Source organism: Callorhinchus milii, unplaced genomic scaffold (assembly GCF_018977255.1).
Source record: "Callorhinchus milii isolate IMCB2004 unplaced genomic scaffold, IMCB_Cmil_1.0 Scaffold25, whole genome shotgun sequence".
Taxonomy (NCBI): Eukaryota; Metazoa; Chordata; class Chondrichthyes; order Chimaeriformes; family Callorhinchidae; genus Callorhinchus; species Callorhinchus milii.
Genome location: NW_024704766.1, coordinates 1,882,945 through 1,908,590, shown reverse-complemented (window position 1 = coordinate 1,908,590; position 25,646 = coordinate 1,882,945). Strand labels below are relative to the sequence as shown.

Here is a 25,646-nt window from a genome sequence, read left to right as displayed (position 1 = left end):
TCGCAAGAAAAGACCCCCATTGACATAGGACCACCACAGATTCAGGGCCCAGATGAACCTGGGTTCAACTGTTTTTTCTGAAGATTAAGTTGGAGACTTATCTTCACCTCGAGACCACACAGGGAGAAATCGTAGAATCTTACAGCACAGATAGGAGGCCAGCCAGCCCATCGTGCTCTTTGGAAGTGCAACCCAATAAGTCCCGCTCCTTCCCAATACTCCTGCCGATTTTTCCTTTTCATGTAGCTATCTGATTCCCTTTTGAAAGTTGTCATTGAATCTCTTTCCGCCCACCACCCTTTCAGGCAGTGCATTCCAGACCAATGTCACTGTTTTTAATGGGGAAACTTGTCAGGTTGATAATAAGGAAACTTTCCGACTTGTTTATAAGATGTAGGTCGAGGCTGGTAAATTTAGGATTAAGGGGATTTACGCTTTAATTAGTTTGTGAGCCCTCCATTGTTGTGCTCTCTTGGTTTATACAGAGAGAGACCAAAAATTCGTGATGCCACTGCAATGTCCAATAAGTCTTAAAGAAATGTTTTTCTTTAGATAATAGGGTAGTTATCATGACGTTTTGGTCACCTTGTACATCTTGTGAGAAGGGGAGGAGACTAATAGCACAGTTCATTCTCTCAGAACATCTTAAATCTGCCTGAACGGGTGGTGGGTGGAAACAGATCCATTGACAACTTCCAAAAGGGAATTAGACAGGTACTTGAAAAGGAAAAATTTGCAGCGGTGTGGAGAAAATGTGGGGAAGTGGGACTGATTGGATAGCTCTTCCAAAGAGCTGGGACAGGCAGGATAACCTAATGGCCTCTTTCTGTGCTGTAATATTCTACGATGCTATGATCTGCTCCTCTGCAAAATACCCCTCTCCTTCTCGGCTTTCTCTGGGACTTGCTGTTCCCATGGCATCGAGGGCAGTGTCGGCAGGCAAGGGAGGGGAAATGGCTGTCGTGGGGTCAGGTACTGAGAGTGATGCTGCAGTCACGAGAGCCAGAGGTGGGCAAAGTGTTCTGTCGTCGACGCTAAATAAAAAAATTTCTTTTGCTCAGGTTCACACAGACCTTTTATGGCTTTTGAGCGTTAGCCCCGGAAAGCGATCCTCCAATCGACTAACAAACTGCGAGGTAAACAGAGGTGTGCGGAGCGAGGAAACTTGCCTATTGCTTCGTCCCATTCGGGGATCGAACCCGGTTCCTCTCGCTTGCGAGGCGAGTGCTCTAACCACTACGCTACGAGACTGCACTGTAAATAGCATTGCATTATACTGTCAGGCCCGGCTTTGCTCAGCTTAATGAGATCAACAAAACTCCCGGGAAGAAGTTGTTTGACTTACAGTTGACTATTATTTGGACTTTCCGTACATCAGGAGATGACACCTCATTCACCGCCTGGCACTCATAATCTCCCGCCTGCTCCTTGCTGATTCCTGTGATTTCCAAATACTCGTCTTCGCTGGCGAAACCTCGGACTGAAAAAGCAAGAAGAGACAGACGTGAAGCACAACACCTGACGGGCATCAAACTCTACTCACGTCTAGTCCGGTCAGTCCTGCAATCCTCTAGTTCATATTGGCCTGCGAGACCCTTTTGTCTGTGGTTTCCCCCCCACCCCACGACTCGCTGCCTCCGCTCGGCTGGCTCTCGCCTCCCGCTTGTACCCGCGTCCCCTCCGCTCCATCATCGGTGGCTGCGCTTTAAGCCACTACTCCCCGAAGCTTTGGAACTCTCTCCCTCAATCCCTCCGCCTCGCCCCCCTTCCCCCCTCCTTCCCCTCTTGAAGACCCTCCTCTTTGGAGCCAGCTGAGTGGAGGGAGCAGATGGGTCTATATGGAGTCAAAGCGCTCCAAGACACTGCCCGGCTCGAAGGTGCTACGTAAATGCAAGTTGTTATTGTTACCTTTGTTTCTAAGACGCAGAGAATGGTGGAAGATTCTGCAGTTCAATCGCCATTTGCACGTGATTTACACATTAAGCGCATAATAAACCCATTCTGTCTCTGTGCAGTAATAGCCAAGGCACCGAGTGGCAGAGATAGCACCAGAGAGCAGGTGAAAGGTGCAGCCATCCAAGTTGTTGTTGCTGCTGTTGTTGTTGTTGTTGTTGTTGTTGCCCAGTTCTCAGTCAGTCTGTGAGGTGTGTGTTGCGTGGGGCCTGACCCAACCCAAGCTGTAGCTGAGAGGCAGCGGAGCTCAATCAGCAGCTAAACCGCTTTATCGAGCGCAGATTGTCGAGTGACTTGAACTTTAACTCTGCTTCGAAACCCTCGGGCAAGTCATGAGTCACCACAGCTGTCACGGTCACAATTTGCACACGCGCATTTCCTCCGTCCGTGCACACACATGCAATGTAAGCGTACGGTCAGGGAGAGAGAGAGAGAGAGACTATAACAAATGATCGCTTCACAGCCCCTGGATTGGCTTGGCTGCCTTTTCGCTGGTAAGTTTGCGGGTCGCACGCGCTCAGTATTTTTATACCATTGAGTAAGAGTCAGGAGAGGCCCAGGGTGCAGCCGGCACCGAGCCTAGGAAGAGTTTGACGGAGGCTTTCAGTGATCAGGAACCGGTGACTCTTGTTTTGGTTCAGCCGGTTCAACCCATCACCATAAAAACGCTATCGAAATTGCCCAGTTATTGCTGTGGAATACTGGTAAATTGGGCCAATGCTGGGATACCGGGGAGACAAAGTCTTATTACGTTATAATAATTATTATAATAATCCTTGCATTTGATATAGCGTCTTATCATGTCTTAAAGATGTATATTTTGGGGCGAGAAACCTGGCAGCCAATATCTGCACAGCAGTGTCCCACAAACAGCCGTGGATTGAAGTGACCTAATTACTTTTTTTACATTTTATTTTTGAAGAGATTATTAATCCCGGAAAAGCGATCCGCCAGTCGACTAGTGACCGGGTTCGTACTTACTAAACAGGGGAGTGTGGAGTAAGGAAACTTGCCTAAGGTTTCTCCCCGCCCTGGAATCGAACCCGGGTCCTCTCGCTTGCGAGGCGAGTGCTCTAACCACTGAGCTACAGGTCTCCACGTTCAAACCTTGAGAACTTTGATGGAAGGGAGCTTGAAAGGAAGAGTTGGAGATAAGGCAAAGTGAGACATCGTATCTGCAGTAAAGTGGGTAATGAACTGAAAGACTGGGCAGAATAGATTTCAGGCTGTCTCCAACGCTCCCTCCAACATGAATAAAACACGCTGTGTTTCCTTTAGCTCGGACACTGTTAAATATTTCATGAAGCAACAGAACAGATAACATCTCCAAGCAGTGGGCCTCAAAGTTAACGGTGAAACAATGTGCAATGGCTGTCAATCAGCAGCGCGCGCGCAAACACACACACACACATGCTCGCGCGCCTGAGCAAGCAATATTCTTCACCCACTTCTCACGCAGAATGGTTTGAGGGGAAAGGAAGGGCTGAGGGGCTTGCGAGGCGTATCATTGCACCCGGTCTTAGCCTCTCCGAGCCTAGCGGCCCTGCAGCAATTTAAAACTATAGCTGCAGAACGCAGCACAGTACAGTAAAGTAACAACAACAACTTGGATTTATATGGCGCCCTCCACGCCGGACGGCGTCTCAGAGCGCTTCACAGCAACGGATCCCGGGACCGAGTCCAGGGGGAGGTGACCAAAGGCGCGGTCGAAAAGAAAGGGTCTTCAGCAGAGACCTGAAAATGGGAAGGGAGGGAGCGAGGGGAAGGGAGAGAGGAAGGGAGTTCCAGAGCTTTGGGGCATAGTGGCTGAAGGCACGGCCGCCGAGGGTGGAGCGGAAGACTCGGGGGAGTAGGAGTCAGGTAGTGGGTTGGGGAGTACGCAGGTTGGAGAGTTAGGGGGGTGCCAGGACACGAAGGGATTTGAAGGCAAGTGCGAGGATCTTGAAATGCTGCGCAGCTCATCATCTTACAGACAGAGTACAGCTCTTCAATGAGCCAATTACCTGTTTCAGCCATTAAGCCCTTTGGCAGATTGACAAACAGGACTCTGGCCCTTCAAAACAAGCTAATTAATGCTCTCACAATATTCAGTCACTGGAGAGGTTGGCAGCATCACTGCTCTCCGAGACTGTACCCATCACAGCAATGTTTATTCCTGCTAAATTAAACACCTTCATTTAATGAAGCGTGCGGAGGGATTATATATTTCCATGCAGAAACACACATACCCTGTGTTCGATCTGGATTCTTAATCATGAGGATTGGGTTATTCTGTTGAAAGAATAATCACCGATTCTGCCTTCCTCCTGTGCGTAAGTGATACAACTTCAACCCGAGGGCTTTACTGGATTTCCAATTTGTGGAGAAACGTTGGGCAAGTCTCCTTATTCCACACGCCTCCGTTTACCTAGCAGCAAGTAGGAACCCAGTTGTTGGTCGATTGGTGGTTCGCTTTTCAGAGGAAATAATTCCTAAAAAAAAATATGTTGTCAATCGACTGTTTGTGGGGACGCTGCTGTGCGCAATTGGCTGCTGCGTTTCTCCCACAAAACACACAGTCCCACTGTACAACATATTCTGTGAAGCGCTTTGAGACGTCTCAACGCCGTGATAAAGCGGAATATCAAATGCAAGGATTATTATTATTATTATTATTTCGGTCATCCTTCCCCTCCCCACTCCCCTGGGCTCCCACCTCCGGCCAGCAGTGTCAAGCTCCGACTCGAAAGGCATTATGTACAATTGTAAATTGCGTTGCAATTTTCCCTTTCCCCACACACTGTTTCTAAGGCAATGAAACAAGGTGAAGGCGAGGAGAGCGAATTATGTTTGGTAGTAACAGTAAGCCACAACCTATTTCGGTTCTGTGGTAAGTTTAATTAAATTGGTTCCCAAGATGGAAACAGCTGACAGATCTATCAAACCGACAAAACAACTCAGTGATTCTCAATCTCAGTGGTTCTACCATCAGTCTGCACGACTGGGTCTCTGGTCATGATGACGACTCTCAAATCAGGTTCCATATTTCCCAATTGGCTTTTCGAAAGTTTAATGAAGGTTCAGGCCAACTGAACGCACAAGAGTCTGTCCCGAATACTCAGCCTCTTTCATTCTGAATTCCGTAGGACAGTAAAAGGAATCCATTGTACTAGTCTTGGTCTTTGCTCCTCTGATGAAACGGTATCTGTCCTTGTGTCCTCTAATGTAAGGGAACCTCATTATAACACGGCCCCTGTGTCCAGTAGATCAAAGGTCATCTTTTAGGTGAAGTGCAAAAAGTTGCTGACTTCCAAGTCATCGTTGTGACTTGGGCACACTCTCGGGCAGCAGGAAGTGACACCAGTCGTACTTCACAAACACAGACGCGAAAACAAATACGCCCGCCCACACATAGGCAAACACACGCCCGCACACAAACCCAAACAAACAAGTGTGCGGACACGCACAGTACAACCAAACAAACAGCACGCCCGCAAACCTGGACAAACAATTGAAAAGGCTGCCCGATGCTGCGATGGGAGGATAGTGTCCTGGATGGATGAGATCAGATGGGCCGAAGGGCCTTCTTCATCCAGATCAATCTTGTGATCTTGTGAACGCACGTAGACATAAACACACACAAACCCAAACACACACACACACACACACTGTGTGAAAGCATAGAGCACATTGCACTCACTGTATGTTGTCACCCAATGTAATGCGTGTTACATTATTTATTCCCTCCTTACAGTAATGTGTAACAAACACTGGGGAGCAGGACTGGCTGATATTTGTCACCAGGAAAATCAACTTCACCAGCAAACCATTATCTCTGTTTTGGTCAGCCAGGTGTCTGACCCATCAGTCGGGTGATTGACTGACAGATCAGTGTAATGTTGCGGAGGAACTCTGCCGTGTGCCTCGTGTTAATCATCACATCAAACAGGTTAGGAAACTTCACAGCTGGTATCCTTCTCTCTTCCCCACTCCCCCCCTCTGCCTTGTGCGAAGAAATGGCCGGCATTGCCCTGGCCCGTTGAGAGCCATCGGCCATGATAGGAACACAGGAACAGAAGGAGGTCATGCAGCCCCTCGAGCCCGATCCCCATTCCATTTTGTTAGATCACGGCTGATCTGTACCTCAACTCCAATTGCCCGCCTTTGCCCCAGATCCCTTGATACCCTGACCTAACAGAAGTCTAACCACCACCACCACCACCACCAACAACAACAACAACTTGGATTTATATGGCGCCCTTCACACAGGGTAGCGTCCCAGAGCGTTTTGAAGTTGGTGGAGCACACGACTCAGTCTTGAAAATTTGAATGGATCCAGCGCACAACTATTACATAATAATAATAATAATAATACATCATTACATGCACCCATTTAACATGGGCAAGAGCAGAGTGAGGCGCATGGGGATTATCAGCTCCAGTCTAGAGACAGACACAAACCCTTAGTGTAAATAACATTTAAATGGATCATTAATTAACAAGAAGATTGGGTTGTACACCAGGAATTTTTTTTCTGCGCGGGACTTATTTATAGTCTGTGCGTAGCATCCCGCTGAGGAGCCTGATGGAACAGGAAGCCGTCTATCTCTGGAGAGAGTGAGTCACGCGTTTTAACGCTCTCGCTCCTGTCCCCGGTATTAATTGCATTGATCAGCCACCGGGGAGGGAAACAGGCCACAAAATGATCACTGACAATAGCTCGGAGCTGACGAGCTCCTGAGTCAGACACAATGAAACACAAGGTGCAGCATTAAACACACGGCCCTCTGTGGCAAGCGTTCCGTTCCTAGAATTCCCAGCTCTTCCCTCAGCGTAGCCAAGATAAATACACGCTGTGTTCAAATGTAATTAAATGTGATGAAGCATAACATTGCAATGCCCCGTTCTCATTTACTCTCGTTCCCGGCTAACCTCATCTGAAACGCACTCACCATTTGTAGACAAACTACTTACTGCTCTGAACTCACATTTACTGCTGATTGTCAGAGGCCGTATTATTCTCCTGCGAGAGAGAAACTGCTGGCTCTTTTCAAAATACCGCCGATAAATAAATTATATTTGCTCAAAACATCTCGCCTCGGCCCTGCCTCCGAGAGATGCTCTTTGTAAATCGTGGGCTGACGTCTCCCAGGCAACTCGGTCGATGTCTGATTAAGCCGTCAATCAATCCCACCAAAATCACTCAACAGGACACCCCCCCTCTTTCAAAGAGGGCTCAGGGAAGGGGTGCATACATACCAATCATGTGTTCGAATGCATTAAACTGTGTTCTCTCACAAAATATACAGTCAATTCACTTTACAGCATATCCTGCGAAGGGCTTTGAGATGTCTCAAAGATGTGATAAGGTGCTACATCAAATGCAAGGATTATTGTTATTATTATTCTCTCGTGGTTTGTATAACTATTTCCCACAGATGTACTCCGCCGTCTACACCATAGAGAATCAATCCTTCCATTCAACTGAGCCCAGAAAAATGGGTCTGTCTGCGTTGGGAGTTTATTGCTTCCGAAACAGTTTATTGCGTGTGTGTGTTAATGCTTACAAAACAGTGGGTATACTTGAACAATGCTATCAGCCTGGCTCAATCGATAGCGCTCTCGCCTCTGAGTCAGTAGTTTGTGGGTCAAGCCTCTAAGGTCATACTCTAGGCTCCAGTAGAGTTCTGGGGGCGTTCAGTATCATTGAAGGCGCCGCCCTTCGGAGGAGACGTTAAACCAAGTTCTCGTCTGCCTGCTCAGGTGGGCATTAAAGCTCCCGTGAGACTATTCGAAAAGAGAAGGGAGCTTCTCTCCCTCGGTGTCCAGGTCGACAATCCCCCGGATAAAATTAGTCACTCGCTCCACGGCTGTTTGCTAGACGTGTGCAAAATGATTGCCTTTATTTCGCGATCGAACGCGAGTCCTCTTGCTTGCGAGGCCAGAGCGGGCTAATCACTACACTGCGGCACCGCACAATTCTATTCTCCTTCGTGAACTTGACTCGTGTCGCTGTTTTGTTCAGAGACGCACAGTTAAGCAGTGACACTCTGCTGAATTGTACAGAGCCGCTGTTTTTCTCTAATGGACTTGCCACTAGGTGTCAGGCACGGATGTGGAAACGAGAAGCAGCTCCAGGGATATTGCGCGATCACTGGTAAGTGAAAGCAGGAGGAAATGGATGGCAGCAAGCTGAGCACGAAGGTGTAACCGTAGCTAACGGAGAGAGAGAGAGAGATAGAGAGCGAGAGAGAGGGAGAGAGAGAGCGCGGGCAGAGCCTTGAGGTGGGGGTGAGCATGGCGGAAAATATTCTGTCAGGACAGGTTAGGTGCAGGAAGCTGTTACTGCTTACTGCGCACGTCATGATATAACAACACAGTACAACTTGTATTTGTTTTGCGCTCATCACGTCGGGAGGATGTCTCAAAGCGCTTCGCAAGAGTCACTGTAAAGTGTCGTGACTGCGTTATTTTTTAGGCAAATGTGGCAGACAGCAGCGTCCCCACAAACAGCCAATGGAGCGAGTGACCAATTTTATCCGGGGGATTGTCGACCAGGACACCTTCTCTTTACAAATCGTGCCGTGGGATCTTTAGTGGTCACCTCAACAGGAACAGGACAGACATGACCTATTTCGTCCGACAGACGGCACTGCACTGGAGCGTGAGCTCAAAGCCTCCCGACTTGGGGCTTGAACCCACAGCCTTCCGACTCACAGCTGAGAGTGCTACCAACCGTGACAGGCTGACCCGTGGGCTGCCGCTGTAAAATCCACATGTGATTTGATTAGGAGATGATGCCCATCGCTTGAATCTGCCCAAACCTTAATTCTCTTTACCAACAACCTGATGGCTCTGCTTTCCCTGCTGTTGCCTCGAGGTGCTTGAAGTTTATTCTTTGGACCAAGTATTAACTTCCTCATAATTACACCGGTGAAGTGATGCGTCCGATCAATAAATGATACCAGGGCACAGAGCTCATTGCTGTTGGCTTAATGCACAGACTCGGTCCCATTACCTCGCGACTGAGAGGGGAAAACACTCATCAATACTGGGAGGATTAAAGTGCTTATTGGAACTGAGCCATTAATCTCTTTATTTATTGCGAACTGAAATACACTCTTGAGTTTCCAAAGTCTTTACATCGTGCTTGTAATAAGATCCCGTTTAATGCAGATTTATTTTTGAGAAGCGTCGAGCGCAGGCGGTGGTGGGGGGGGTTGGGAGTGGGGGGGTGGTGGGTTGGTGGCGTTGGGATGAAGTAGAACACTTTGAGGAGTTTTTCGCGAAAGGTTCAAGTTCTCCCAAAAACAATCAACAACAACGACGAATCAGAAGTACAAACCGTGCTCACTAAGCCACTGAACGTCTTATCTGAGGTGCTCTAATCTCTATTCAGTTGCAGCACATTTAAGAACCCTGTTGTTTGCTTTGCTTTTTTAGCAGATATCTGTTTCCGTCAGTCAGGCTTTTAATCTTGGAGAAAATAGGATGTTCTCTTGCTCAGTCAAAGCCCCACTGAGAGAAGCCCCTTGTGAATGGAGATAGAGGAAAACTTGGGTAACATTTGCTGCGTTCCTTACATAACGCTTTCCGTATCTTAATTAACGTTTTCAGGAGCACTGCACATTTATCCCTTAACTAATTATTACCAGCATTAAGTCTTACCTACCCCTGTAGTGACCTCCTACAGTCCAGTTACCATTAAAACAAACATAGGAAACTGATTAGAAAGTTTCTTTCTGATCCAGGCCACCAAAATGAGAGTCTAACTCCACAATTAGAGTGGTTAGAGCACTCGCCTCGCAAGCGAGAAACCTGTGTTCGATTCCCGGCAGGGAAACACCTTGGGCAAGTTTCCTTATTCCACATGCTTGATAATAATCCCTCAAGCAAAAAAGAATAATAAATTGGTCAAACAATCCACAAGTGAGCAATTGTCTTCCGCGTTTCGCTCACAAGTATACAGTCAATTCACTTTACAGTATACTCTGTGAAGCGCTTTGAGAAGTCTCGAAGACTTGAAAAGTGTATGTCAAATGCAAGGATTATTATTATTATTACTGTAATCAGGAATATAAATATTGAGATTTCTCTACGTGAAACCCAGTCTTCCGTTTGGAAGTTTTTTTTATATGTCTTATAATACTGACCAGACCGAGACCAGGGATAACTAAATGGACCAGGGAGATAAGGCCTTTGAGACCTCTGTCACTTTATCTTTCCTGGGAAAGCAAACCGGAGATCGGGAATAGGGCGGAACCCAGGTAACTATATTGCTGGGGATGACGTCTTAGTCTGAAAGCTATGGAGATTGAATCCAGATTGCAACATCCTGCATGCAAACCGGGTGTCACACTGAGCTGCGGTTGGAATAGCTTTCGCTCGGTTTCTGTCAGGGTGATAGAGCTGTCCACATATTTATTAATAAGCTCAGACATTGAGTGCTGCGCTCTCTCTCTCTCCATCTCTGTGTTTCTCCAGGGTATTATCCGCAGAACTCAGTCCGAGTGAATCTTAAGCTCCCTGCATCTCAAGCAGTGCTGGTGAAATGAGTTTGCCTGAAACACTGGTCCAACACAGAGCGTGAAAACATATTAAGGGCTTTGACAAGTGTATCTTCAACATGCATGCGTGCAGTTGCAGGTTAAGCAGAGACACAGTGCGAGACGTACAATAACTGCAAGGTGGATCTTTCCCCCTTTGCTCAGTCACAGAGAGAGACTTGTGTTTGATGCAGAGCCTTGTCCATATTGTGAAAGGGGGAGTAAATTATATGTCCCTTTGCCCACATTAATAATAATAACCCTTGCATTTGATATAGCTCCTTATCGCTTCGCGGAGACGTCTCAATTCACAGAATATATCGTAAAATGGATTGATTGTGTATCTTGTGGGCGAAACGCAGCAGCTGCACGCAGCAGCGTCCCACAAACGGCCTCGTGGCAAATTTTATTTCGGGAATTGTTGGCCAGCACCATCTTTAACGTCCAGTTGAATGGGCAGACGGAACCTCGGTATAACGTCTCATCCGAAAGACGGCACCTCTGACAATGCAAACCCCCACCCCCCACCCCCACCAGCACTGCATTAGAGTGTCAGCTCAAACTATATGAAACTCCACTCTCTCCCCAGTCCAGGAATCGTCTTTTTCTTTGTTCAGACTCCAGGTCTGACACTTATTCAGACCCGATCCGTAAACTGCAGAAACCTCGCTTGTAAGTTCGGATCAAAGTTAACAAAAATGCCATTAATTTGTGAGATCTTGGAGTTCAACACAGAAATGAATCAGAGAATTTTACAGAAGTAGAAGTAGGACATTCGGCCCATGGTGCCCGTGCCGGCTTTTTGAAAGAGGTGCCCAACTAGTCCCACTCCCCCCCCACCCCCCGCTCATACCCCATAGCCCTGCAAATCTTTGTAGAATCATCCTATAGATACACAACTGATTGATATTCCAGGGCCCGGGGAGCAAGACTTAGCACCTGCTTATTCAAATGTTGTTTAACAAAGCGTTGTTCAGGGTTAAAGAAAAATCTGTATTCGCAGTTGACTCACAGTATGAAAGACTGATGAGTTTCTTACACAACTCAGATAATGTACATATTCACAAGCTGGTAATTAATATTCCTGAGGTTCAGGTATTGCTTTTGTTTCCCCCACAAAGGACACTTAGCTATTATTAGCGTGTTGTGGATGTAAGTTGGGAACAAAAACTGGTGGCTCATTAGCGGAGAAAGATTCAATTCTGCAACCACAGAAGCGTGAAACAATAGGCTCATTACACACAGATATTCGAGCAATTGCTTCCTCTGGTATATCTCTCGGGATTCGCTCTCATGTAGGCACTTGCTATAGTCAGTGCGATGGGACCGAGTGTCTCGGGCAGAAGGGACAGAGAACTAATAATAATAATAACCCTTGCATTTGATAGAGCACCTTATCCCCTTGTTGAATGCCTCAAAACCCTTCACGTGGTATACTGTACAGTGTTGCGACTGTGTGTTTTTTTGGGCGAAACGCAGCAGCCAATTGCGCACAGCGGCCTCCCACAAACAGTCATGGATTGAGTGAATGACCAAATTATTATTATTGTTCTTATTGTTTTCGGAGGGATTATTACCCCCTGGACAAGCGATCCGCCAATCGACTAACAACAAGGGCAGCCACTCACAGTAAGGAAACTCTCAGTCTTTTTCGCTCCTTCTCAGTCTCCCCCGCCCCTCGCCCACCCACCCCACTCCCTTAAAAAAAGGAAGACAGCTCACTTGGAGTTGCCTTGATGCCAGTCAGTGACGGATGAGAGTTTGTTCCTTGGACCTGGTTCAGTGGCTCTCCGGGAATGTCAGGAGAGACCCACGCAGCAAAGTTCTGCTGATTCAGCAGTGCTGATGGTCAGTGTTCTCAGTCAATGATTGGGATGATAACTCATGTTGCCTGGGTAATAAATGAAGTGGCGGAGAGGAGAGCTAGACTTGCATTCACAGCGACTGAACTCGGAGGAGAGGAGCCAGAGTGGGAGAGAGAGAGACAGGGACGGAGAGAGAAAGAGGGAGCTTTTAATCAGCCTCAGCATATTCACCGCAATACCGTTACCTCTTGATTTAAGAGCTTGTAAACGTACACAACAGATTTGCAAACCAGAAATACGCTGAAAGGCACATTGTTAACTTTCCCAGCAGCGAGAGAACATTTACAAGGTAAATCCCCCTCCCGAATGCCCTGAAATATTTTGCTGCAGATACTTAGGCTGATAATAAAACAGCATTGAACAACGAACCATCACAGTAATTTAATGTTCACCATTAAATACATTTGGCCCACCTCTCAGACACCGGCCACAGAAAGGGCATCGCATAACCAACCTGGGCTAAATTTGAGAGATTTTCTAAAAACCTTACAATAATCCTTGGGAGTCGTTGTAACATAGTAGTTAGAGCGCTCGCCTCACAAGTGAGAGGAACCGGGTTCGTTTCCCGGTGGGGGAAATACCTTAGGCAAGTTACCTCGCTCCACACGCCTCTGTTTTCGGAGCAGCAAGTAGGAACCCGGTTGTCAGACGTTTGTGGGATTGCTTTCGGGGGTAATAATCCCTAAAAAAAAATAATTCTCTCATATCCACGCCTGTTTGTGGGACGCTGCTGTGCGCAATCGGCTGTCATTTTTCGCCTACAAAATAAACAGTCGTCACACTTTACAGTATATTCTGTGAAGCGCTCTGAGACGTCTCGAGAACGTGCTAAGGCGCTATATCGAATGCAAGGATTATTATACTTACATTGGATGTCGGGAGGACGTCTCAAAGCACTGTTTTACTGCAAAGGGTAGTGACTGTGTATTCTGCCTGGGTGATTTGCACGGAAGGATAAGGTAGCCACTGTGACAGGGAGGAGAGGCAAGGAGAGAGATATGAAACAGATAGCGAGGCGAAGGGGACGGGTCACAGAGTGTTGTGTTCAGCAGAACACCGTGGGGAGAAACAGAGAGAGTGCAAATATACTAACACAATTGAACGGCAAAGGGTCTGACAGAAAAAAGCTTTGGCAATCTCCTGGGAAGTTTGTGCAACTCATGGTAAAATCTCTATTGACTTCATATCAGTTAACGTTAACTGTGGACGGGCTGAGCAGGATTTAATGTTGTTCTGAATGACGGCTGCCTCTCTAATGGTGCTGTGACAAGCGGCTTTTAAGATGGGGCTGTGAGTCGGCTGGGTTTTATAGACATAAATGCTCGTTAGCAATAAATAAATCCAATTTCCGATACCTCCAGAAATTAAATTAATTTCAGAACCAGTGTCTCTCGTGCTATAAACCCCCCCCCACCCCCCACCACAAAACTATTCATTTCTTCTTGGTCGATTGGTGCAATTAAAGAGTTTTCAACCCAGGCCCACGATTATTTAAAGAGTTTTAAACCCAGGCCCACTTATTTGTGGCGTTTTGAAACGGTATAATTTAAGTACCAATTACAGTAGTATAGGGCACACAGGACACACAGTTAATCCTCTTCGCCACAGTGATATTTCTGCACCAGCTATAACATGCTGACTTTATCCATTTGCTGCTAAACTTTTTATTGCTCTGACTTCTGGCCATGAATTCCTGTGTGAATAACTTTCAAAGGGGCTTCATTCGATATTAACTAAGTTTTATAAATAGATCCTCCCAGTAACTGTAAGTTTCCTCTTATATATATATTTTAGAAACACATAAAATTGGAACATGCAAAGTTCCTTTAACACCCTCATTTTCTCATCTACCCTGAATGCCCAGCTTCACAAGAGCATTGATGTGCCAAGGAGATTCACAGGACAATTCTAAGCTCGAGCTCACCAAACTGAATTTGTTTTCATTGAGGGTTAAAAAAAAAAGCATTGAAGAGGGGGCAGAGGAATTTGGGGACACGATTAGGGGAACATTATGGGATACAGTACATAGGTAGTTCGGGACACATGTGCTTGTGACCGTCAGGAAGGTGAGCTAAACAGACCTTGGTCTTTCTTTCGTCTGCATTTCTTATGTTCCAATGATCCAGATCTTTAAAACAACACGGTTTATTTGATGTCAGTGTGTTGAACGTTGAACGTGTGACAGAACAGAGTTTTACAATGTAATAGCTTCAAAATTGGGACTCGAAATGAGAAGCTTTACAGTGCAGTGGACAATAATAACAGAATAATATTCCTTGCATTTGATACAGCGCCTTATCACTTCTTCGAGACGTCTCAAAGCGCTTCGCAGGATATACGGTAACGTCGAGTGACCGAATATTTCTGGGCAAAACGATAATAATAGAGTGGGGGGAGGCAGAGAGATTTGGGCAGAGAGGTTGAGAAAGTGAGGGACGTTGTGGCCTGGAAGCTCAGCTGCTGTTGGTTGGGTGGAAGTGGCGAGGAATTGGTAGGAAGTCTTTGCCTTTGAGGAGCTGAGGCGATGGGAATGGGAGTGAGCGCAAGCCATCAGTGGGAAGGAACAACTACGGGGGAAAAGATTTTAAGACAGCCTCTCACAAGCTTCAGGTCTGTTTGTTGCAGTGTTTTCCATTCCAGGTATCCGGCTTGAACATAGACTTCAAAGAGTTAAGTTTAGCGCATCACCATTCTTAATTAGAAAGCTGAGGGATTGGCTTGTGGGGTGATGGTGGCTGGGAGGCAGACGGGTGCTGAGCTGACCTTTACAGATAGCAGAGATAATTAAATCGGCTACACAAACCTTGCCATTCATTACGGGAAGGCTGACTGATTATTGTTAGCCAGTGTGTGAGGTCGAGAGAGACCCAGTCCGCGCACTGCAATACCTCATTAAAAGGTGCTGGACGGAAGGTGTTTGAGTGAACGCCCTTGGATTGCCTTCTCTGACTCGACCTGTGTGACCCTGTGTCAGGGCTGGCGAGACGCATTTCAATCTGTTTGAGGATGTGAAATTAAATCATCTGCCACGATTTAATAAACTGACTGGGTCGAGTCAGAAGGTCGTGGGTGCAAGGATTGGAACTTTGTTATTCGTAATAATAATGTTTCCATTTGATATAGTGCCTTATCACGTCCTTGAGACGTCTCAAAGTTCGACACAGAATATACCGTAAAGTGAATTGACTATATTTTGTGAAACTTTGAATCCATACAGTGTGAATCCATATGTTCGCCCACAAATATACAGTCAATTCACTTTACAGTGTATTCTGTGAAGCGCTTTGGGACGTATAGAAGACGTGAAAAGCGCTATATCAATAGCAAGGATTATTATTATTATTAGTGTCTAGGATGACACTCAAATCCAGTACTGGGGGGAGTGCTCCATCGAAGGAGATGCCATCCTTCAGAAGAGACATTAAACCAAGGTCTCGTCTGCCCATTCAGGCGGATGTGAAAGATCGTGCGGCTCCATTCGAAAAGAGAAGAGAGTCTCTCCTTTAAGTAGACAATGAACACTTTGCAGCTGTTGTCCCGAGGTGACAGGTGCTGCCGCAGAGACTGGTATCAGTACAAACTAACTGGACAGTCTCAATGGCTCCCTTTGTTCCTCTGCTCCTGTTGCCGGTATAAAACAAGACGGGTTTCATAGAACATCAAAGAATTTGCTGGGCGAAAAGAAGACCGAGGTCCATCTATTTCGCCTTCCACCATCAGGGCAGTCTCTTGACATGTCGCGTCCTGAACTACATACTGTATCCCGAGATATTATTTTCCAGCATAAATCATTTCTTGCTCGTCCGTTGTGGGTGTAATGATGGGGGGCAAAGGGGTTATACTTTGACACCTGCTTAATTAGAAATAATGATCACCACTGCAAGCTTAATTAGTGTTTATTGGTCATTAGTGCATCTTTGATGGGTAATGACCATTGATGCTGCTTTAATTGGGAGGTGTCAATCACTGATAAATGTATAATTGATACCCTATCGCTTTTAAACCGAACGTAACCGTTTGATGAATGAGACAGCATCGCCACGGCTCGAAGTACCTCTCTCCTCTCCCGAGCCTGATTCTCACTGCTCTGTGTCACGCGTGCTTTGTCTAGCGTCAATGCAAATAATCCTTGCATTTGATATAGCGCATCATCACCTCTCCTTGAGACGTCTCAGAGCGCTTCACAGGATATTTTTGTGGGCGAAATGCGTCAGCCAATCGCGCACAGCGGTGGTCCACAAACAGTCGTGACTTGAGGTATTATTACGATCCGCCAATCGACTAACACCCGTGTTCCTAGTTACTGCTGGGCGGAGGTGTGCGGAGTAAGGAAACTTGCCTAAGCTTTTGCCCCGCTCGGGAATCGAACCCGGGTCCTCTCGCTTGCCAGGCTAGCGCTCTACACTGCAGCACTCCACTGCAGATGTCAATGCAGAGAAACAAGACAGTAACAAGTGAAAGATCCGTGGAAACCAAGCAACGTTCCTTCAAGGATAGTGGGCGCGTGTGGTGCATGGGTAATGTGCTATTGAAATGCTGCTGTGAAACAAAATCTGCGTAGGGTGGAATGAGGAATACAAAAAAAGTTAGCAAGTGGTTTGACTGCCTGGTTGGCATCACCATCCTATTCAATGCCAATTCAATTTGAAACCCACCCCACCCGGTGCTTTGTGAGTTATCTTTTTTCTTTGCAAGCTGCGATTTGTACCAGAGCAGTTCGTCTCTGGTGCAAAATCACACCATCCCTGTCCAGACACTCGCCAGACAATTTTGAGCAGCACCGTAACCTTTCCGGTTCTCTCTCACTTCTCTTAACTGAATCGCGCTGTATTGATTTGTTGAAGTGTGAGCCACGCACGGCGGGAGGGGAACCTGACTGTCAAATAGCCATGCTCACGCTCCTGCGTAGTTCTGCCAGAAGAGCTTCAGAGAACCGGTGAGTCTAATACCCAGTTGAGCTTAGACCTAGAGAAGTACAGGGCGTTCACAGAGTCCTGTTACCCTTGCTTATTTTCTCATCCGTCCATGATACCCCACCTTTTTACGGACTTTCCATCACAGCGTCAAGCTGTTTTTCAAATGCGCAGTGTCCGAGCCTCAACCACCCTTCCTGGCAACCTCTACCGCCTTTGCCAGGAAGGCTTTCAGGCTTTCTGCCCCCACCCTTTGGAATTCCATCCCACAGTCCCTTCACCTCGCCCCCTCCCTCGACTCCCTCAAGGCCCATCTCAAGTCCTTCCTCTTTGATCGAGCCTTCGGTCACCCTCCTACCCCCCACCAGCCTCCCTGCCCTCCATTCCACCCGATTCCAACCACCAGCTCGGGCCCAAATCCTTGACTGTCCAGCGCCTTGGGACGTCCTCCCGACGTGAAATTTGTAAACGTTATTTGTTGTTGTTGTTTCTGCTGTGTTTTTGTTATCGTTTCACGTCAGGGGGACATCTTGAAGCACCTCACCAGGACTTACTGTGAAGGGTAGCGACTGCGTATTTTGTAGGTGAATGCAACAGCCAATTTGAAACAAACATTCACGAAATGGCACAGCCCCAAAATTTGCTGCGCTGACGTTGTGGCAGATTCAGCCGCAGGTTGTGTCAGAAGCAGATTCCCCAATGGGTCGAAATTCATTAAACAAAAGCCCTTGTTTATCCTGACGTTATGAATCGGTAATCTGCCACAGCTGCCCGCGTCTCCCCAGTGAGTTACAACAAATTCTCCAAATCCCGAGCAGCTGAAACAAGAGCGATATCTTGTCATGGGAGGGATGAGTGAAAGAGTGCGAGAGTGTCATTGTAGTGTCAGAATGGGCACAGGTTCAGTGCAGGTGGTTGAACCGCACAGCAACATTTCATCAGTCGGGAACTCTATAAGGGAACGAGTGCTGACAGGAGATAGGTTGAGATAATAAACTCCACAAAAATAATTTCAGGTGTGTGTACGGGCAGCAAAATAGGGTTCAGGGTTTTGAAGGGCAATTTCAGGACAGAGACCAGAAAGTATCTCTATATCCAGAGGGTGATTAACGCTGTTTCTCAAATGACGGCAGGATGCAGGCCTCGTTTAAGAAACAGCTCAATGTTACGATCGTAGGATTAGATATTAAACACGGGATTGTTGGCTGGGACTTCAGGAGAAACTCCCTCCTCTCTTTTTTTAAGAACTAAGAGACTTTACTGGTACAGAAATGCCTCTACCTAATTCAAATCCTTTCAACAACAACAACAACACACTGCATTTATATAGCACCTTTCACATTGGGAGGACCTCCCAGGTTACTGGACACCATAATGATAATAATCCTTGCAATTGATGCAGCGCCTCATCACGTCTTCGAGACGTCTCAAAGCGCTTCACAGAATATACTGCAAAGTGGATTGACTGGATATTTGTGGGTGAAACTCAGCACACAGCAGTGTCCCACAAACAGTCGTGGATCGGGCATTCGGGGAGCTGGAGGGTTAGGAACATAGGGTTGGATTCGGGTGGGAGTTGGGGCAGGGAAGATGTCCTAAGGCGCGGTCAAAGATGGAGGTAACAAACGGTATCGTCTGACAATCACAAAGCAAACTCTCCAGCTTTCAACTGAGGCTCCTTTCACGCAGAGGAGCAGAGAAAGAGGTCTCGGCTTAAGATACAGGTGTCCTACTTCATCTGAAGATTGGATGCTCCCCCGGAACAATAATCTTTAAATAAGAACCGCATTCAAAGCACACAATCCAGTAACTTGTTCTGCCTGGTGATGGTCATTACAGAGTATGAGCAGCACACAGCAAGGACAGCATCGCTGTTGGTTGTTGCCCAGTTGTGCGTCTGATCCGATTACACGCTTGAACGACGAGAAAGACACAAGACACAAATGCGCAGGTGGAGCAAATGCTGATTCAATTATTGCCAACATCAAAGGCCTGCATAGAGAGTGGGTGCCGTGCGGGGAGAGTGTCGAGAACAATCTTGCTGTGCGGTTAGAAATCGAAAATAAATAGGAAGTAAAATGCCACGGCAATAAAGAAACTCTGGTGCAGATGCAGCCCATGTAATGGACTTAATCTGCTACCTGAACTCTCCTGTCCTCAGAAACAGCTACGGAAGATGATTGGAGCTGCAATGAATTGACTTCAGCAGCGCTAGAAAACAAGTGGTATGCATAATGACGATATTCCCCTCAAGCAGCGCCGGGAAGATAAGGTGCATCTGTTACATTAGTCAGATTAGCATCTACACAAACAATAATAGATACTTTCATTCCAACAGTCTGTCCAACAGCAGGCGAGTCATCAATCATACTTAGACGGGCAGCGGGAAATGCAGACTCAGGCGCCAGTCAAGCTAACCGTCAGGGTTACACCTGCAACCAGAGAAACAATACCCAGAACATTAACCCACAAAACAAACTGGCGACAAACGCTTCTCTTGGAATGTGCTTTACATTAAACCCGAGAGAGAGAGAGAGAGAGAGAGGGGTAATTACCCTGTTCTTAACATCGTCACCCTTCCCTCTACCAACAGTTTGACACCCTTCGCTGTTGACTTATTATATGAAAGCCCGTTCGCCTCGCCAGCAAGAGGACCCGCCCGGGTTCGATTCCCGGGCGGGGCGAAAACTCAGGCAAGTTTCCTTACTCCACACACCAGGAGTAAGTCGGAACCCGATCGTTTAACCAATTAGTGGATTGTGATAATCCCTCCAAAAAAAATGGGGTCCCTCAATCCACGACTGTTTGTGGGGGACGCTGCTGGCGCAATCGGCTGCCGCTTTTCGCCCACAAAATACACAGTCAATCCACTTTACAATATATTCTGCATAATGCAAAAATAAATAACAGTGAAGAGGATTGTAAGCAGCTTCAGCGGAACACCGACAGATTAGCCGATTGGGCAGAGAAATGGCAAATGAAATTTAATGCCGACGTATGTGAGGAAGAGTAAGAACATACATATGTTGGCTGCTAAAATATTAAAAGCAGTGTAAGAGTTAACATGCATCAATCCTTAAAGGCAAGTGAATAAAGCTATCAAGAAAGCAAATTGAATCCTAGGTTTTATAAATAGAGGTAAAGAGTATAAAAGCAAAGAGGTTGTGCTAAGCTTATATAAATTGTTAGTTACACACAGTTAGAATACTATATCAAGTATTGATCACCCTTAGGCGCACTTCCTTATTCCACATGCCTCCGTTTACCTTGCAGTAAGTAGGAACCCAGTGGTTAAGTCGATTAGCGGATTTAAAAAAAATAATAATTTGGTTACTCAACCCACTGCTGTGTGCAATTGGCTGCTGAGTTTTGTCTAAAACTATACAATCAATTCACTTCACAGTATATTCTGTGAAGCGCTTTGAGACGTCTCAACGACGTGATGAGGTGCTGTATCACATACAAGGATTATTATTATAATAAATACAGATTTCACATGTGGGCAGTGCCAGAGGAAAGGAACAGGTGTAGTCAAGGGCAGGAGAACGGGGTTGGTTGGGTTCTGTGCGGACGACATTTATCTGTGGGATAAATAATGATTCCGTTGATGCGCTTTTATTAAAAAAAAACGTTAAGGGTTCAGCAAACGACCCATTTATAAGTTTGCGTGGCTTTTAATTTGCGAGGAATCGGGAGTCAGGAGGCACCAGGTTTCTGGAGCTCCGAGACTTCCAAACGGCAAGACAAACAACTTGAACTTGCCGCTAAATTACCTCAGATCATTCATCGGGACCTGTGCGTGTCTGCGAGGTTCCACCTCACCGGTCATAAACAATCTTCCGTGATTGATGCCCGCAGCTCTTAATCGTGTCATTAGCTCCCAACCCCAGAAACTTGTTAGCTCTAATGCGTTTGCTCTTTCAAAGCAACAAAAAAAAAGCTAAATGTAAACGGGAAATGCTCTGGGACCTAGGCTGTGTGAGGGCGCGCTATGTAAATGCAAGTTGTTGTTGTTGTTGGAAGAGGGGGGCTGGATGGTGCATCAATCTTGTGGCTAACTTTCTTTCTGTTGTTACAAATGACCTTCTGTCAGCGTCAGACTGGCTCCATCCGTGCTATCGAATGAGCCAGGCTGACCCCGTTCTACTGACTCGGGCCAACTGTGAATTTAATAATAGTATCAATAGTAATAATCCTCGCATTTGATATAGCGCCCGCCTTATCACGTCATTGAGACGTCTCGAAGCGCTTCACGGAATACACAGGATGTATTTTGTGGGCGAAACCCGGCAGCCAATTGAGCACAGCAGCGTCCACACAAGCGGTCGTGGGTTGATTGATGAAATGATTATTATTATTTGTTTTTGAAGGGACTATTACCCCCGGAAAGCGATCCTGGGGTAATAATCCCTTCAAAAAGGCAGTTGAGGGTCGAACGAGACACCAAGGTTCCACACTGGCTCAGTGAGGTGGAGACTGTACCTATGAATATTAATGCTGTCAGCGACTTAGGTGAGAAAGCGATGACAGGAGCCAAGCAGGAGTGCCTCGGGCTTGTTGACGCTCCATTGGAGAACATCAGCTCTCATATAGGACCTGATGTGTGACCAACAGCCCGTCAGGACAGCAGTGGTTGTGGAGTCGAGGGTAAAGAATAGTGACTGTATGTTGAAGCAAACCCAGCAGCCAATGTGCTGACGGCAGTGTCCCCCAAACAGCGTGAAGTGAATGACCAATTTTTATCTGGGGGATTGTTGGCCAGGACACCAGGAGTACGTCTCATTCCGAAGGACAGGACCTCCGACAACTCAGTGCTCTCCCACTCAAATATCAACCTCACTCAGCTGGGAGCACTCTGTCCTGTTGGCTATACAGCACGATAGTGGCTTCACATTCTCAGTCTGGATTTGCGCTCAAAGTGCGGTACAGAGTGAGTCTTTAAACTAAGGTCACAGCTGTCTTTCCAGGTAACGATCCCATGACACTATCGGAAAGGAAGAGGGAGTTTTTCTCAGTGTCCTCCAGATTAATCAATCATTTTCCTTATTGGTGTGTTGCAGGACTTTGCTGAGTGCAAAACGACTCCGTGTTTGTTTACAAAGAGTCGCAAAGCTTGACAGACAGCGATGCATATTTTTTTTGGGGGGGTGGGAGGATTTTTTGACGTTAAGTTAATTATCAGCCTTCAACCGCGAGCTCAGTTCCCCAACAAGGGAGCTTCAAATGAACCCGCAATCCAGCTGTTTAAATTCACACACACACTCGGCCTGGCATTATCATCCGCACACTCTCTGATAACTCTCCCAATTGCTGTACAGATTGTCACCGCCCAATCATCTTTGGTCAGAAGTACTTTTCATTACCCGATAGAGTGCTTTCGATTAGGAAAGGATTCAATAAGGTGGACTTTAATAGGTTGTTTCCACTTGTCGATGAGGCCAAAATGAGAAGACTTCAATATAAGATTGCTCTGCCTCAGAGCAGATCTGAACGGATGTGTAAGAGGACCGTCTGCTCACAGAGGGTGGAGCTCATTGCTGGAGGCTTCGGTTGAAGCAGAAAGCATCAATGTCTTTCTGATGAGACGTTAAACTGAGGTCCGGTCTGCCTGTTCAGGTGAACGCGAAAGATCCCATGGCCCTACTCAAAAAGAGAAAGGAGTTTCTCTCTCCTGGTGTCCTGGCCAACAACCCCCCCCAAATAAAATTGGTCGCTCGCTCGCTCCAGGGCTGGTTGTGGGGACACTGCTGTGTGCAATTGGCTGCTGCGTTTCAATTGCAAAGTACACAGTGGGAATATTTAGGGTGAAATTTACAGCGGGCGATAATTGTCGCAAGGAACTCCACATGACATTTCTAATAATAATAATAATAATCCTTGCATTTGAGCATTTGACATAGAGACTTATCACGCCTTCGAGACGTCGCAAAGCGCTTCACAGAAGTGGAGTGACTGTATATTTTGTGAGTCCCAGAGGAAGGCAACAGTTCGATTTCATCAGTGAGGACCTCGTTGAAAGTGTTCGTAACCTCTTCGTTTCACACCCACTTTGGTGCTGGTGGAACTGATGAGATGTTCACCCACCCCCCACCCCCCCAGCAGTAAAGGGACCGGTAGCTGGAAGCTGATTTGTATACCGTGATCACCTTGGGGTGGGGTAGAGGGAGGTCCCTGTGTGTTCGCCTGCTCCTGGACTCTCCATTAACGGCACTGTTCCAAAACAGAAGGCAATTTCTCTCTCTTCTCTCTCTCTCCCCCGGTTCCTGGCAAACAATCCCTCAAATAAAACTGGTCCCTCACCTTCATGGCTGTTTGTGGAACAAACTGAATTTCGCACCGTCAACAAGAACAAGTCACGTTTGCGTACCCGTAACGCCTTTTCCCGTCAGGAGGACGTCCCAATCCTCCCTTAAAAAAAACACCATACATTTGAAGACAAAAGTGGCCTCGCAGGCTACGGCTGTGCTGAATGAAACTGTACAGAATATTACTGTTAAGAGGTCAGCTGCCGAGAGGCACTGGGTGTTATTGCTGTGATCTGCTTATCCTGTGAGCCTCTGTAGTCTCCGTGGATTGCGTGCGGCTGACTCCCAGCCTGGGTGCCCGGAATAAAACAACTGATTGAGAGAAGCAGCCCCAAAGCTGCTAAAGCTGCTTTTTATTATGTTTGCACTTTGCAAGATCGTTCAGGGACCCGACACTTGCAATAATTGAAAGCGGGGCAGGTGAGATTTATTCTATTGACGTTTTGCAAATCAGTATTGTTCCAGCCTCCCTTCGCCAAGGCAGACAGGCTTTACTGGGACTTATCAAAGCTTCCTTTAATCGCCCACGAAACATACAGTCCACCCGCTTTGCAGTGTATCCTGTGAAGCGCTTTGAGACGTCTCGAAGACGTGATAAGGCGCTGCATCCAATGCAAGGATTCGTATTATAAATGCATTTTGTTTCAAATGGTTGTTTTAAACGAGCGGCAGTGGGTGAGACTGAAGGCGGTGCCCACTGGCAGTGAGGAGAAGTTAACAGAAGAGTATTAATGAACCGGTGCCAGGCATCGAGGTGCCAACCTTTCTGGCTGCAGGTCTGCCCCCCAAATAACAGGGTCCCCTACATCACCTGCACTGAAGGGTCTCGAAGGCTTGTTCAGGTTAATTACCAAAGCTCCCGCACGCACTAAACACTGCAGCTTCCCCGAAACGAATGAATTACATCAAAACTATTTAGTTGCAGAGGAAATGCATTGACATGACACACAGGGCGAGTCTGTCTCCTTTCAGGCTGGGTCACTCTCGCCTCTGGAGAGAAGAAGGTTGTGGGTTCAAACTCCCCGTCAGGATTTTAACCATATAGGAAGGTATACATTTGATGGGAAATGTTACCAAATAGACAGTGTTTTCATAGCTATTTTGTTCATCCATTACATTAAATTTCCTATGTTACTATAGATAAATGCAGTGGAAGTAAGAGTGTTAATTCCTGGGGCAAGTTTCCTCACTCCACTCGCCTAATAATAATCCCTCCGAAAAAACAAAAACAATAATAAATTGGTCAGTTTCAATCCAGGGCTGTTTGCGGGGGACGCTGCTGTGCGCCATTGGCTGCCGCGTTTCGCCCACAAATATACAATCAATCCACTTTGCAGCACATTCTGTGCAGCGCTTTGAGACGTCGAGAAGACGTGAAAAGCGCGATATCAAATGCAAGGATTATTATTATTATTATTATTTGAGCCTCACAGTCCAGGCTGACACTCCATTGCGGTGCTGGGGGGAGCCCTGTATTGTCAGTGTCTTGACACCCAAATCTACTGTTCCACTTCTAGTCACATTCCCACGCCCTGCGATGTCAGACATCAAAGCCTGACTGAGTGCTGACTCTCTGCAGTTTAATGGAAACAATGATGGAAACCCATCTTCCTCGGTCCCACCAACAGATTGACTTTGACAAGTCTCACCTTCACACATAAACAAGAAATCCCATCACTAAATCTTCATCTCTCCGAACTGCTTGTACCACAATCTTCTGCCACCCACTCCGCTCAGCTAACACAGGCTGTGCCTCCCCACCACTGCCTCCAGCGCTCTGCCCCCTTTACCTTTAAGTCGCACCTTAAAACCCACCGCTTTGATCCTGCTTTGCACCCCCCCACCTCGTGCTCCCTTGCTCTGTGTCTAACCCCATCACTGTAAAGCGCTCTCTCTCCCTCTCTTTCACACACACACTCTCTCTTTCCCTTTCTCAGATACACCCACACACACGATGTCATCCTTCTCACTCTCTCTGTCTGCCCTCTCTCTCTTTCTCTCTCTCTTACGCACACACACACATACTCCATCTGTCTCTCTCCGTCTTTCCCTGCCCATCCCTCTCTCTCTCTCTCTCTCTCTCAC

General features: G+C 46.8%; 1 protein-coding gene across 6 annotated transcripts in view; it reads right to left on the bottom strand.

The window, feature by feature from the left end:
* The window catches only part of LOC103180278 (opioid-binding protein/cell adhesion molecule homolog), a 546,144-nt gene that overhangs the window by 14,147 nt on the left and 506,351 nt on the right, over window positions 1-25,646 (bottom strand). For all 6 annotated transcript variants that reach the window (XM_042343963.1, XM_007896040.2, XM_042343961.1 and 3 more), the window contains one exon: window positions 1,346-1,480. In XM_042343963.1, the coding sequence (XP_042199897.1) occupies window positions 1,346-1,480 (135 nt within the window). The remainder of the gene's footprint in view (window positions 1-1,345; window positions 1,481-25,646) is intronic.